Source organism: Rhipicephalus sanguineus, chromosome 9 (assembly GCF_013339695.2).
Source record: "Rhipicephalus sanguineus isolate Rsan-2018 chromosome 9, BIME_Rsan_1.4, whole genome shotgun sequence".
In the NCBI taxonomy this organism is placed as follows: Eukaryota; Metazoa; Arthropoda; class Arachnida; order Ixodida; family Ixodidae; genus Rhipicephalus; species Rhipicephalus sanguineus.
The window spans coordinates 153,231,299-153,245,190 of record NC_051184.2 but is presented as its reverse complement, the minus strand read 5'-3'; the positions used below and the strand labels follow the sequence as shown (position 1 = coordinate 153,245,190).

At 49.6% G+C, this 13,892-nt stretch overlaps 1 protein-coding gene across 1 annotated transcript in view; it reads left to right on the top strand.

The window, feature by feature from the left end:
- The window catches only part of LOC119404030 (uncharacterized), a 71,301-nt gene that overhangs the window by 45,283 nt on the left and 12,126 nt on the right, over window positions 1–13,892 (top strand). The window contains exons 21-26 of the mRNA XM_037670655.2: window positions 479–6,517; window positions 6,852–7,172; window positions 9,431–9,596; window positions 9,994–10,169; window positions 11,816–12,099; window positions 12,898–13,238. Coding sequence (XP_037526583.1) covers window positions 479–6,517; window positions 6,852–7,172; window positions 9,431–9,596; window positions 9,994–10,169; window positions 11,816–12,099; window positions 12,898–13,238 — 7,327 coding nt within the window. The remainder of the gene's footprint in view (window positions 1–478; window positions 6,518–6,851; window positions 7,173–9,430; window positions 9,597–9,993; window positions 10,170–11,815; window positions 12,100–12,897; window positions 13,239–13,892) is intronic.

The following is a 13,892-nucleotide window of genomic DNA, read 5'->3' as shown; positions in this document are numbered from 1 at the left end:
GCAAATAATTTTTTTGTGTGTTACACCTTACTCAATGCCCTTCAATAGGCCTGTAAGTTATTGTGAATAATAGTTACAAAAAATTTGCTCAGTTAATGCTCGTAGAGCAGAAGTTAGCACGCAGCGTAAGGAAGCCAAACCTGTATTAAGGATAATGCATTATTGCCTTTTAGAGACACCTATCCGCCATGGTGGTCAAGTGTTAATGTTTCTCGACTCATGACCCGAAAGCTGCGAGATCGAATGCTGGCCGTGGCGCCCGCATATCGATGGAGGCGAAATGCTTTAGTACACGTTAAAAAAACACCAGATAGACGAAATTTCCGGAGCCCTCCGCTACGGCGTCCCTCGTAATCTTATCGCGGTTTTGGGACGTAAGACCGCAACAATTATCATTTATTAGACACACGTGAGAACAGAAATCGTAGCAGCCTGATTGACGTTGTGTTTTGCTTCTTTTCTACGTATCTCTTTCCAGCTCCAGCAGATTGCGCGCTACACCGGAACCCTGGCAAACAACAACGCAGGTCTTTCGCTAAAGCTTACGTACCCGCAGAAGCGCATTGACTGGCAACTGGAGATGAAGCATGAAAACAAGCCAAGTAGCCTCCTTAATCGCATGCAAATAACGTACGCTCCCTCAAGGCAGATCAGCACCGTCATTGACATTTCGAATTCCCCTGATACCAAGGCTGACCTCCAACTCAGCTACCCGGGTCGTGAAATGAGGATGGGTGCCAACTACCACCGCAGCAATTCCGATGAGCATCGTGGTGACGCCTTTGTGCAATGGAACCGAGATAAGAAGATCGAGGCATCGGGAACCTTCAAGCCTGGCTATGAGAGACGCCAGTACAACCCCAGCTTTGAGGCCGAAATACGAATTCCAAACAAGCGTCCGGTCACCGTCAGCGGATCACTAACGATGTCCAGGGGACGCTACAACGTCAAAGCTGCGTCGCAGTGCAGTCGTGGGAAGTACGAATTGGACGGTACCTATCGCTTCCCCAGTGCATACAGTCACAACGTTGAGCTTAGTGTGAACACGCCTCAGGACCGTTACTCGGCAACCGGACGCCTCAATGCCGCCTCGGAAAAAATTACCGCTGATTTCAATATGAAGCTCGGGCACTATCGTGAGGTAGTGGCCAACGCTGAACTGGCAGCATCAAGAATGAGTAAGTCATTCAACGTCGAATGCAAATGGGATGCCACCCGCGACGCGTCGAGGCGCGCCAGCGTCAAAGCCGAGGTAACCCGGGTTCCGGGTGGTTACAACGCTAACTTCGCTGTCAAGTGCCCAAAACAAGACATCCGGGGAAGCGTCGCCACAACGATCGAAGGAACGGCAGACTCTAGTGCGGCGCTTCGTGTGAACAGTCGCGGAGAACTAGAATGGATGCCCCGGAAGAAGATCACTTACGCTACCAGCCTGGACTGGAACCCAGACTACAGGCGACGAGCTCTTAAAGCTGACGCTCAGATTACTACACCGTTCTACGCCATCGATAAAATTGGTTTCCTCCTGACGCACAATGACGACGGCCGAGAGTGGAACTCGGAAGCCAAGATGACGCTGCCAAGAAACCGCATTATCGCCCTTTCCACAGACGGTCTCTTCCAGTCAGATCGCGTCCGTAGAAACGCGCAAATGACAGTGAAACTTCAGACGCCTTACAATAGCAAGTACAGCTTGGAAGCTGCACATGGAGCGACCTACTATGACACCAACAACAAGATTTCTCTGCGCTGGGCCGAAGACAAGGTTCTTTCCGCTGAAGTTAGTGGCGCCTACGGACGTGGATTCCTGAAGGCGAAGGCTGAGGCCTTGACTCCCGTAGCAGGGTATGAGAAGCTGACCGCTTCGCTCGAGCATATACACACGCCAGAAAGCATCAAGTGCCAGGCCGTCGCACAGTGGAGCAGCTACAAGAGAATTACTCTTGACATCGATGGGCAGGTGAACAGGAATGGCGAAAAAGGTACCTTTGATGGCAAGCTGCGCATAGCCACGCCGTTCAAGGGTGCGGAGCAATTGTCGTCGCAACTCAGCTTCAGCAATGACGCACGCAAGACCATTGCCGACTTCGAGGCTACCAGCAACAGAGACAAGATTGCCGGTGGATTCATGATGTCTCTGATGAAGTCACGCTATGACGAAGCCCGTGAAATCAAAATACATCTTACAAGTCCAGTGTATGGATACGAAAACCTTGAAGCAAGCGGATCGTACTCAGCCAACCAAGAAAAGTTTAACATAGTCTTCGCGGCACGACTCCCGTACAGTAAGAAAGTGTCCGTGCGAAGCGAAGGGAGAATTGCATCCATCCGCGACTTCGCATCCCTTCTCCACATCCAGCTTCCGGTGCACAACTACGAGCGAATTAACATTGAGCTTTCCCACGCTGCCACAAATCGTAATATTAAGTCCACCGGTCACATGGCCATTGGACCTAAGAAGTTCACCTTGGAAGCGAACGGCGATTACGCATTTGGTCGAGGAAGCCACGAGATTACGGGTCAAATGCTGATCACAACGCCAATTAGAGACTACCAGCAGATAACGATTGACTTGAAGCAGACGAGGTCGGGTCTCAACTACGACACAAGCTTCCAATGTACATCGAGCAGCTCATCACTTACCATGAGTCACCACTTGATGATTCGAGACATTAGTAACTTTGAGCAGAGCCTTGAGGTGTCCACGCCGTTCAGTTTCCTGCCAATGCTAAACATCAGGAACAAGCACCGTATCCAAAGAAGTACAGCTTACCACAGCAGCGAAATGGAATGGCAAAACCGTAAGAGGTTGTCACTAACTATCGACGCTTCTGCCTCACAGTCTAACTACGCCAATGAAGCGGTGGCAAAAATTGAACTCTCTTCGCCATGGCGTACCCTTGGAAGTGCTAGCGTTAATGCGAAGTACAGTTCTAACAGCCAAGAAATCGCACCTAAGCTAAACGTGGAATGGAACCGAAACAACCACATTTCAGTTGAGGGTACATTCAGAACACGTGGCTACCTTACCGCCGAAGGAAACCTTGCACTCTCTAGCACCATCAGGTCGCTCCAAGCTATAGCGCTCAGCACAAAATATGACATCGCCAACGAGCAGAAGTCTGGTGAACTTTCCGTAAAATGGGGTGCACGTCCCGAAAACATCATCTCTCTCACAGCCACGGGTTCGCGCAGGCCACGCAGTGCAGACATCGATCTTTCTCTTACGAGTCCCATTCGCGGTTATGAGCGCATTCAGTTGACAGGAAACATGGCGGCTAACAAGCGTGTAATAAACGGGATGTGGTCACTAGCATCACAGCGGAAAAAGTACGAACTAGCCGTTGAACTCAAGAACACGCCCTTCGGCTCCGCCATTCAAATAACAATGAGCGCACCTCTCCGTGGTCTCGAAAGACAAAAGCTTTATGGTGAATATAACCTTCACTCCAACAAAATCACTTCCAAGTTGAGCGCAGAATGGCAAGGAAAGTCAATTAACGCCGAGTCGGAAGTGTCACGAACTGAACGGGAAACAAAGGCAAGTGTAATCGTCAAAACCCCCTTCCAGGCCGTAAGGAACATTCATGTGAGCCTTAGTGGAAGCTCTCTGCCCAACCTCAAGACTATTTCTGGTACAGTTCAAGTAGACAACAAGAAGTTTGAACTTAATGGTCTGCTGGATGCCCCAAGTCGTTCGGTAAAGCTCGAGTTCCGAAGCCCTATTGAAAGAATGGAATTTCTTGAGTTTAACAGCAACCTGCAACAAGACAGCCGAAATATGAATGGAAATATATCATTCCGTTGGTCTCCAAATCGCATCATCGCACTAAAAACAGAATGGGTGGCGCCATTGTCATACAATGTCGTTCTGACGACTCCTTTCGAAGGATACCGTCAGTTAAGCCTAAACACTTTCGTTGATCTTACGCAAGAGAACAAGAGAGCAAATATTGTGCTGGAAAAAGGGAACCAAAAGATATCTTTGACAGGATCCGCTATTTACAATGAGCGCGAGGCTCAGATTACCATTGACTTGACAACACCTATGAAGCCGTTAGAATTTTTGAAAATATCCGGGGACCTCAAGTTGAATGACATCAGGGACCTAAAGGGGGCCCTCACGCTCCAGTCCCCCGTCAGCGTTTTCGGAGACGTAAACATGCTTGCTGAATACCAAAAACTGGATCAGTTGGAGCGATTGCTGCTGTCTGCCAGCGCGGCCGATTCGAAGTACGAGATTAGTGCAAGCAGGTCATTTAACGGCGATGCTACGACAGAGGCTAGTCTTCAGACTGAGTACTCCCCTATCAGAAGGAAGAGCTCTATTCTAAACATAAACATCAAGACTGAGAGTTTGAAGGTTATTACCGGGAGCTTCCTGCTTTCGCACAATGGACGTGATCACTCCTTTGCTTTGAGCTTGAAAAATCATGGTCCATATGAAGGTTCTATTGAAATTAACTGTCCCAACTTACCCGGAAACAAGGCATCTCTCAGTTATGTAATAAACGCTCCCACTAAATACTACGCAGATTTTAGGGTATCTGGCCAGTATGCGCTCAAGACACACGTCATCGAGGGCAGCTTCGAGAACAAGCTCTCTGACATAGAAACGCAGCTCAGGCTGACTAGCCCCAGCATTCGGCAAGGACCTGTGGCAGCACGTCTTCTCCTATCTCCACAAAGCCGCGACAGCGTCAAGGGTGTGCTCAGCCTGGGATTCGAACGCGACATGAACACCGTGAGCGCCGAAGTTAACTGGGACCACCGCATGGCAAAGGGTAAACTCGACATTGAATCCAGCTACCTGCGGGGTCGTACACTGAAGGCTGAAGGCGTTATCACAACTAGCAGGCAGGGAGCTGAACTCTCCGTCACTCTTGAGAACGCCCGGAACACCCACTTGCTCACTGGAAGCTGGAAGCGGGTTCCTGGAAGCGCCGATGCACAGCTCCGAATCGAGACGCCATTGCTCAGCACCAAGACTTTGACTGGAAGTTTTAACTACAGGAATGACTTCAGGAGTGGCCGTGTCGAGAGCTCGCTCATCTTCTCAACACAGCGCCAAAACTTCAACACTTTCGTGGCTATCTCGGCAAGGGACCTCAGCGCAATAGAAGGCAACGTGAAAATCGAAACTCCTTTTGAGGTATTGCGCTTTGCCGACGTGAACGCCAGGTATAGCAATGTACAAAACAGAGCTGTTGACTGGTCCCTTGGCGTTAAGTCGTCGGCATCTTGGCTACGAAACATCGATATATCAGGAAAAGTAAGAAGACAGGAAGGATCTGTAGAAGCCACTCTCCAAGGACGTCTACCCACCAAAATGTTCTCAAACTTCGAGTCAACTTTTGTATGCACACACAACGGAGACTTCACCACTACGTCACCTCGCCTAAGCATACTTCTCCCTGGCATCACTTACACAAGCGAAGCTAAAATTCAGCTCTACCCTGGCAACTACTACTTAAGCGCGAGCCACGAGTGGGGACCCCATCGCAAAGTTCAGGCTACTCTCACTGCGAAAAAGTCAAACGGAGCTTTCAATGTTCAGGCAGCACTATCCACACCTTTCCAGAACATGGAGAGCATTGAGGCAGGCATGGCGTGTGGTAGGGACGGCGAAAAACGAACATTCAAGGCGACATACAAAGGACCGAGAAACGAGCTGTACGAACTACAGCACGCCCACAGCTACCGCGGATCATTCAACTTCTTCTTCGACAACAGCCTTGTAACTCCTCACGACGGCCTCCGTTCCGCACACTTGAAGGTATTGCAGCAGAGCAGTCGTTCCCGCCTGGTAACTGACATTCAGTGCAACCTCGAAGCCTTCAAGACCGCCTTGAACGTCGACCACGACCAACGAAACCTGAAAGGCAGCATCATGGCTACATCTAGTGCACCGCAGCTTCGTATCATCCAGGCAACGTACGAGTTTAGCTTGTACAAAGTTGATGGCGCAGTTAACTATAATGACGAGCAGGTTCTCAAAATTGCCGGCACTGCCGAGTATGTAAAGAGTCTTCGTGCTCACAGGTGCGAACTTGCTCTTAATGTGCCAGCCCTGCAACTTGCAGTCGAAGGAGGCTACAAGCCCATCAACTCCGGCCGAGAATTCAGCGCTAAGTTCAACTCTGCCCGTCGCAGCATTCAACTGCAGACCCTCTGGCAGAACCACCCCTACAGTCTCGTCCACCAGATGTCGCTAAAATGGGGCCAAGGCCGCGGCGAAGAGTTCTCCTACGATGTCAGAAGTACCCGGAATACGCGGAGAGACCTCATCAATACAGATGTGTCCTGTAAAGTGAACTTCCCTCTAAGGTCTTTTGAAGTACGTGCCAGCAAGAGCCAGAGAAAGAACTTGAACAACTTATCCTGTGAGCTCTTCTGGGACGCCGCCCGCGACCAAAGTAAGCACGTGACTTTGACGATGGAACACCAGAACCTCAGCAGTAGGTCTGCATGGGCGCACAAGATGTCTGCCTCTGTCAAGCACCCAAGGCTTAACAAGGTAAAACTCTCTTTTTTCGACCAGCCACGCACAGTATTTGTGCTACCTGTATCTGTCCTTTCTGCTTCTTTGGAGCTTGCAGAGGTAATAAGTCCCGAAAACGTACGCCGTGTCCGTTTGTTTACAAAGTTGTAAAAAACTGTATTGTTAATTATTACTTGAATAGCAACGGCGGCTCTTACAAAAACCTTCTGCCTATATGCAGATGATGCTGTTATGTGCTTTGTTAATTAATATTTTGTGTCTCAGTACCCTTTCCTTTTTCTGTATAGTCTGGGAGGCATATGTTTCTAAGTCTAAAGGAGCGCCCACTGGTCTCGTGCTGTGAACGCAGGACATCACGATGCGCCTCGAAGGTTCCCTGAGCGGCGAAGAAGTGCACGGAAAGACCGAGCTCGAGTACTCGCCCGATGCACGGCACAACGTGATGCTCGAGGGCCGCATCAGGAAGCACGGCCGATCTCACCTGAGCGCCGAGCTTATCGCTCGCCAGCCCGTGTCCCTGATGGACATCAGCACCGCGGCTGAGCTGAAGAATGGCCGAGACGAGGCATCGGCGCAGGTCACCATCAATTACATGAACCGCAACCGCCAGATGAGAGTCCAGGAGCTGAAGGCATCGATATTCAAGCTTCGCCAAGCCATCGACGTACTTGTAAGTGGCGCCAAGCGTGCACGTGTGAAATTGTTTTCCGCGGAAATTAATTACCTTCCACGTCAGATGCCACGCTACCACGGCGTGAAAACGAGTCCGAATATCTTCTAAAAGTAAAAGGCCCGTGTGTATTTGTTACAATGCCTCCTCGAACAAAGAACATTTTTCGTTAGAATGGCCATGATGTAGGGCACGAATTATATGAAAGTCTTTTTTTGTTGTTGTTGCTAAATGAGGCAAATCTACTAAATCGAATCTGAGAAAAAAACAAGAAATTTGTTACCCTAAGTAAAGGTAGTTCTATCCAAGCTGTTACGTTTTACGTGGCAGCAAGAGTAATCTTGGAACGACAAAAAAAAATTATATTTAAATATTTGACCAATATCAGGATGTAAAAAATGCCAATTGACTGATATCGAATTGAATGGTGGTGCTGAGGTTTCAGCACAAAAATCATTACGGTGTTTGTAATCAGGCACACTGGTATTGTTCATTAGTTCTAACTATGCATGCATAGCCGCTCGTCACGGTAGCATAAGCAGCCATCTTCACATGATCCGCGGGATCTTCTTGTTGAGCACGACGGAAGGCAGCGATGAATGGAATCTAGCCAGCTCCACTCCGTGAAAGCCGTCGAAACTGAGCAAAGCTGATGCCCCCTTCAGTCGGGATTGCATTTCTCTGTTTTGCAAGTTTTTTCTAAGCATTTCTGTGTTGTATCATCGTTCATTATTTCTTACTCTATGTTAAGCTAGAGAGATAATGTACCCAGAGCGAACAGCCGTGCGGCTCCGTCTCGTGTGTTTGGAAAACATGCAAATAATTCAAAGTACTATATACTATGCTAGGGAATAGCGCCCCGCCACGGTGGTCCAGTGGTTATGGCGCTCGACTGCTGACCCGAAGGTCGTGGGATCGAATCCCGGCGGCGGCGGCTGCATTTTGGATTGAGGCGATAATGTTTGAAGCCTATGTACTAAGATTTAGGTTCACGTTAAAGAACCCCAGGTGGTCGAAATTTCCGGGGCCCTCCACTAAGGCGTCCCTCATAATCATATCGTGGTTTTGGGACGTTAAACCCCAGATATTATTATTAATATACTAGGGTATAGCGGTAAGCTTTTGCAGTACAGAGCTTTCCCGTTCTGCATTGCGCGCGACAGCCGTATTACTGCAAAGGTCTTATCGCTCACCGTTTCTGTTATGCGCACTTCGCGCTAACTTCCGGCTCGTTCCTGCCCGCAACAGCACTGTGAAAGGAGGTTGAAAGGTGGAAGCAAAAAAGAAAAAAAGGAGAGACTAGAGCCAGTTTCACGCTTGTCTAATCTGAAGAAACAGTGGAGCTTGGCCTTCCTGCACTGGCGTCGAGCAGGCCCGTAGCCAGGAAAGGGGGGGGGGTCTAGGGGCCCGGGCCCCCCGCGAAATTCTGGTGACGTAGGTGTTTTAGCAAAAATAAATAATAAAAATAGGTGTTTTTCTTAAAATGTCAAGGTTTTCAGCAAGTGCCCCCCCCCCCCCCCACACCTCCCGAAAAAAATTCCTGGCTGCGGGGCCTGGCGTCGAGTCTCCGCTTTCTTTTTCCGAAGCTCGGGGTTTCGCAGCTCCTCGCTGGCATACCACTTCTGCTTCGACACCGCGCACAGAGGGATTATGAGCTCTGGGCCGGCGCTGACATTCACGAGCGAGCGAGCGCTAGTGTTGGAGTCGTTCTGCGGCGGGTGTTTTGCGGGGCGGGCGTAGGCTGAGCGGCACCAGCGAGCGAGAGCACACCTCCTGTCGGAGTGTAATCCATGGCGGGAAAGACCGCATGAGGTGCACGCTCTATTTTAGATAGTTCTTTTCCCTCTCCCCCTTCTCTTTCACCACCTGGTGCCAGTGGCGTCGCGAGGGAGTGGCCACAATGCCCCCCCCCCTCCCCCTCCCCCGTTTTTTTTTTTCGCCGTGGCACAGAGCCTAAGATGACGCTCGACGGCATCTGCCTGCCCGGCCCCCAGATCAGATCAAGGAGGTGCGAACCCCCCTCCCCCCCACCCCCGCGAAAGAAATTTTTGCCTACGCCCCCGCCTACACTTGTTACAGCGCTAAAACAAGTTTGAAAATGGAATGTCAAGTATCCCTCTCTTCACAGTACTCTTTTTCGTTCGTTGCCTCTCAACTACCCAAGAGAACGTGTAATACTTATACAATAAACATTTATTCTCGTGGCCATTCCTTGGTGGCTATTCGTTAGTTTTTACAGAGAGCTTGCTCTTTTGCAGCTCCGAAGCGGACAGGACCGCAACCAGCTCAAGGGTGAAATGTACGACCGAGGCCAGGAATTCGGAATGACCCTGCAGCACCAGCTGAACGAGCTTCCTCCAACCAAGACACACGTGCGTGTTAACAAGAGGCACAGCAACATGGAGCTCGTGTTCATGGCATCTGGTGAGATTACAGTTTACGCGCAGCACCACTGAGAGCCCGACTTACTGTCACTATTAAGCGACTCCTTTAAACACACAGAATACGGCGAAGGAAACAGCGGGGAAAGCGCCCACTAACAAAGAAATGTCTAACTAGCGGCTGGAACAATGGTGGCAAGGCTTGATAGCAACTGCATTTCCAAATGTTCTCTCCGCCATTCTTTCCGACCGCTATTTCTCCACCCCCGCTAACAAACATGACATCTCGTTAACACGCTCCCCTTTATCTCTGTTTGCCATGTTTCGTAGGTTCTGACATTACCGTGCTTTTTAAAACGATGCAATAGAAGAGAACCATAACACAAAGCTCTCAGCGTGGATAAGTTTACGAAGTTCTGATTTGATGTCGTGTTCTACAGATGCATCGACGGCCAAGATGTCTGCTACGGCGTCGATGGACAAACGCGAGATTAGGCTGTCGCATACAACACTCGGACGCAGCGTGTCGGACATTCTCATCAAGTTGGGCCTCAAAGAGAAGCGTTTCTTGTCCTCCGAGATCAGCTGGAGGCCTGAACTCGCCAGAGAGGCTTCGGTGGGTGCTTGTTTGTTGTCTGCCTCGTTTTGTATATAGACGATGCCTAGTCTTAGGCTGTGAGACTCCTTTAAACACACAGAATAGGGCGAATCAAAGGTGTCCGCTACACTTCCTAACGTTCTTTGCATTGGAAACTAAGCCTTAGGCCTGAGCCAGTTCGCAGGGCTTAGTTCGCAGGGCTTAGTTAAACTGGTAGATGAAGGCCCTATGTGCGACGTGAGCATGACAAACAGCGCTGCTGGATACCTTTAGCTTACCCTCTCTTTTTTCGTGTTAGCACTGCACTAGAGGAAACCTCTGTAAGAAGGCAGATGTCGTTTCCTTATTTGCAAATATAGGTGCAGCTGAGTCAGCCATACTTAGCTGTCGGCTTAGTTTTTGCATCTTCCAAAGTTATATCGCTATACTTGCGAATAGCACCACTTTTCTTTGCAGTGCTTCTATTAATATTATTTACTTATTATAATAATCGGCCTATTTATTTTTTATTTTATTTACATGTCTGTTTTTTAATGCACCTTAGTCATGTTGAAGAATAAAGTGCCATTACGGGAGTTGGAACTATTCAGTCACCGATAACAGAAGTGACAGCCGGGCCATATTGAAATATTTGCGCAGGCACACGGGGACACAGAAGAGACACACACACGGGCGCAATGTGTGTGCGCCCGTGTCTTTTGTCTCTTCTGTTCCCCGTGTGCCTCCGCAAATATTTCAAGATGAATATGTTCCAACTAGGCCCAGTCGCAGCCGGGCTTCAGCCAGGCCAGTTGCTTCAGCCGGGCCAGTTGGTCCTGCTTGATTTGACTTGTACAGCGCAAGTTACAACGTGTACGACAGAAGAGCACAGGCGGCGACTTTCACCTGAACATTCTTAAGAGAAACCTATGTGTGTCATCAAACAAAGAAGTGCGTTCATTCCTTGTGCAACAAATGTGGTCGACCCTGTCGTGTGGCATCGGACAGACTGGAAGGCGTGGTAATGTAGCAATACAAGAGCAGCCTAGAAAATTCGGAAATAATGACCAGCACAAAATGATGATCGACGTGCTGTGTCTCTTTCCTTTCTACGTCCTCGTCAAGTCGCGCTCATTCCCTCTATCATGGATTCTAAACTAGCCCGGCAACGTGTTTTAACCGATTTTTAAACCAAGCAGTCAATCGCATAAAGCGTCAGTGGGAGTCAATGTTTATATTAGACAAGGTAGGCACGGTTATATTAGACAGACACAACCACACCTTGGCAAAATGAATTATTCTATACCGCTATCACGTGACCAGAAACAGTACCAAGTGTATCGGTCAGCCGTATATCTCTTTACGCGATAGGAAGAATAAATTGCTCAAGAACAGACGTAAGCAGTAAACAGATTCGGCTGCCTTTTGTGTTCTCTCTTTTTAATTATCAAATCGGTTTCCCTGGCTCTTGCGAATACATCTTTGCGTTTATGTCGGATGCAATTAATGTTCAGTGGAGAGTCAGCGTGTGTGCTTTTCTGTTATCCGTGCTGGGCCGGTAACATGATATAACAGCGCCACAAGCTTGTCTTCCTGTTCGTCTGTGCCACCTTTTCTTCATGCCGTAAATGTAGAGGAGGGCCATTCATAGCAGTGCCATGACTCTTCACCCGCACTATGCGCAGAACTACGCCTTGGACCAGTACGGCAGCATGCGCAATCAGCTGTACGACATCTGGCAGAGCTTCAGCGCGGAAACGCAGCAGGAGCTGCGTGCCAAGCGCCTTATCATGAGCCAGTCCCTCAGCGCCGAGGTGGCACCGCTTCTGCAGGACATCACTAGAGACTGGCACGCTCTGCAGTTCGAGGTCAGGAGAGCCGTTGAGACGCTCAAAGAGCTCTACCACTTGGACCAGTTCTACTTGAAGACCTTTGTGAACACCTGCTCTGGAGCCGTTTCTGCGGCCGGGTACGCATACTTTTATGTTTATCACCACTACAGGGACACTGTGCGAAAGTTCGGACGGTTGTGGCTTGGGATTGTTGGTGCTCCATACTGGTGTGGTGTGGCGGAAAACGGAACAAAAGTTTTGCGCTCACACCACTGCTCAGTTGTGGCAAAACGTAACTTGCATAGGACGCGCAGGATCCCATCGCCGTAAAGTTATGTAAATGTAGTAAATGTTCCACACAGTGTGGCGTATAAAATGTGCGCTGGGACAAAACAAGGAAAAGAAGCAAAGAAGTCGTTCATGTTGGCCACTCTTCACAACGTGAAATTCGGGCTGTTCTTGTGTCGCAGTGGTGAATGAAACATTCAAAGTATTCAGCGGTCTCTCTGGCATTACGCTGATCGTGACGCCACCATATGCCTGCTAGCTGGCTCACAGACTGTCTGTTAGGCGAAATTGCGTTCATTTTAAATCGCGTCGTTAGTGCAGTCATCGTCAGTACGAGTACTCTTGAATGCACGCACATTTCTCCTAACGATCGTTTTTGTTGTCTGAACACAAGAGAGAGAGGACAAAACCTTTTTAATGAAAACCAATGGTTTCCTCGATTGTGGGAGGCGACGACGGTTAGTCGGCCAGGAGCCCCTGCTCCTTGGCGGCTGCCTCTGCCCGTCCCGTGATCCAGACCTACACGGCAAGATTCGTATATACCGCACTACTTTTATTGATCACTTGCTACAGTGATTGTTTCCCTTCACCCTTTTCGCTTGGACATGGCCGCAGGGCAATAGTCTCCCGCTACTTCTTCCTCACAGGCAAATGATCGCCGATGCCAATCGCCTTTCCGTTGCCGTGGGCGACTACGTGATGCGCTACGCTTCCACCTGGATCACGTGCGCGTGCGAGAAGATCGCCGACGTCATGGAGCGCTTCGCCGAGTCGAGCCGCCGGACGCTCATCTTCGCTGAGCGCCTGCTGATCGTGTTCATGAACCGCGCCGCCCTCGCCCTTTCCGACGCCACTGAATACCTCGTGCACAAGCTGGAGCAGCTGACGAACGCCGCTGCCGAGTACGTGGTCAACTTCTGCGAGCGCTACGGCCCCTCAACGGCCGGTGCCCGTGAGCTCATGGACAAGGTCATGGAAGCCATCTCTTGTAAGTGCTATGCTGACGTGGCCGTCATATTTCACAGCGGTGTTGTTAATGAATGAATGAGAAGCTTATCCCTCTTTGAAGTAAATGAAGCAAGGGCAGAAAGGTGGAGATAGGAACTGCGTAATTTAGGCCTCCTCTACCTTCTCAGACCACTCCATATCGGCTCCGGAAAGCAGGGCCCCGAAGTGGGCTAACAGCGGTTCTGAAATATTTCTCGCGCGGCAGCTGTGAAGGTTCTCGTACGGCGGCATTGTCGTTGTCTGATAGCAATCACAGAAGAGCCAGCAGCGAGCGCTGCGTCGGTGCTCCAACGCTGTCGTACGTGACCAGTGCATTGGCGCCTATCAACCCGATCCAACAACCTGCTTGTTGTTGGGTCGGGTGAATAGAGGTTGGTGCCGGTGTACATAGCGGACGGTATAATAGTGGTGACCTGGTGTAGTAAAGCATTTGAAAAAGCTAGGGTGTGAAGGTATACATGTGCCAATCGAAAAACAGACGTCATCCGATAAGTGGGAGTAGGACACCCTCCTACATATTCGCTCTTTATTTGATTACTATTGTGTGAATAGTATTGTATAGTTGGAGGCATGATTTGGGCAGAATCGCATGTATCTGCAATAGTTTACTAGAGTGCGTATTTGAGCCGGTTGG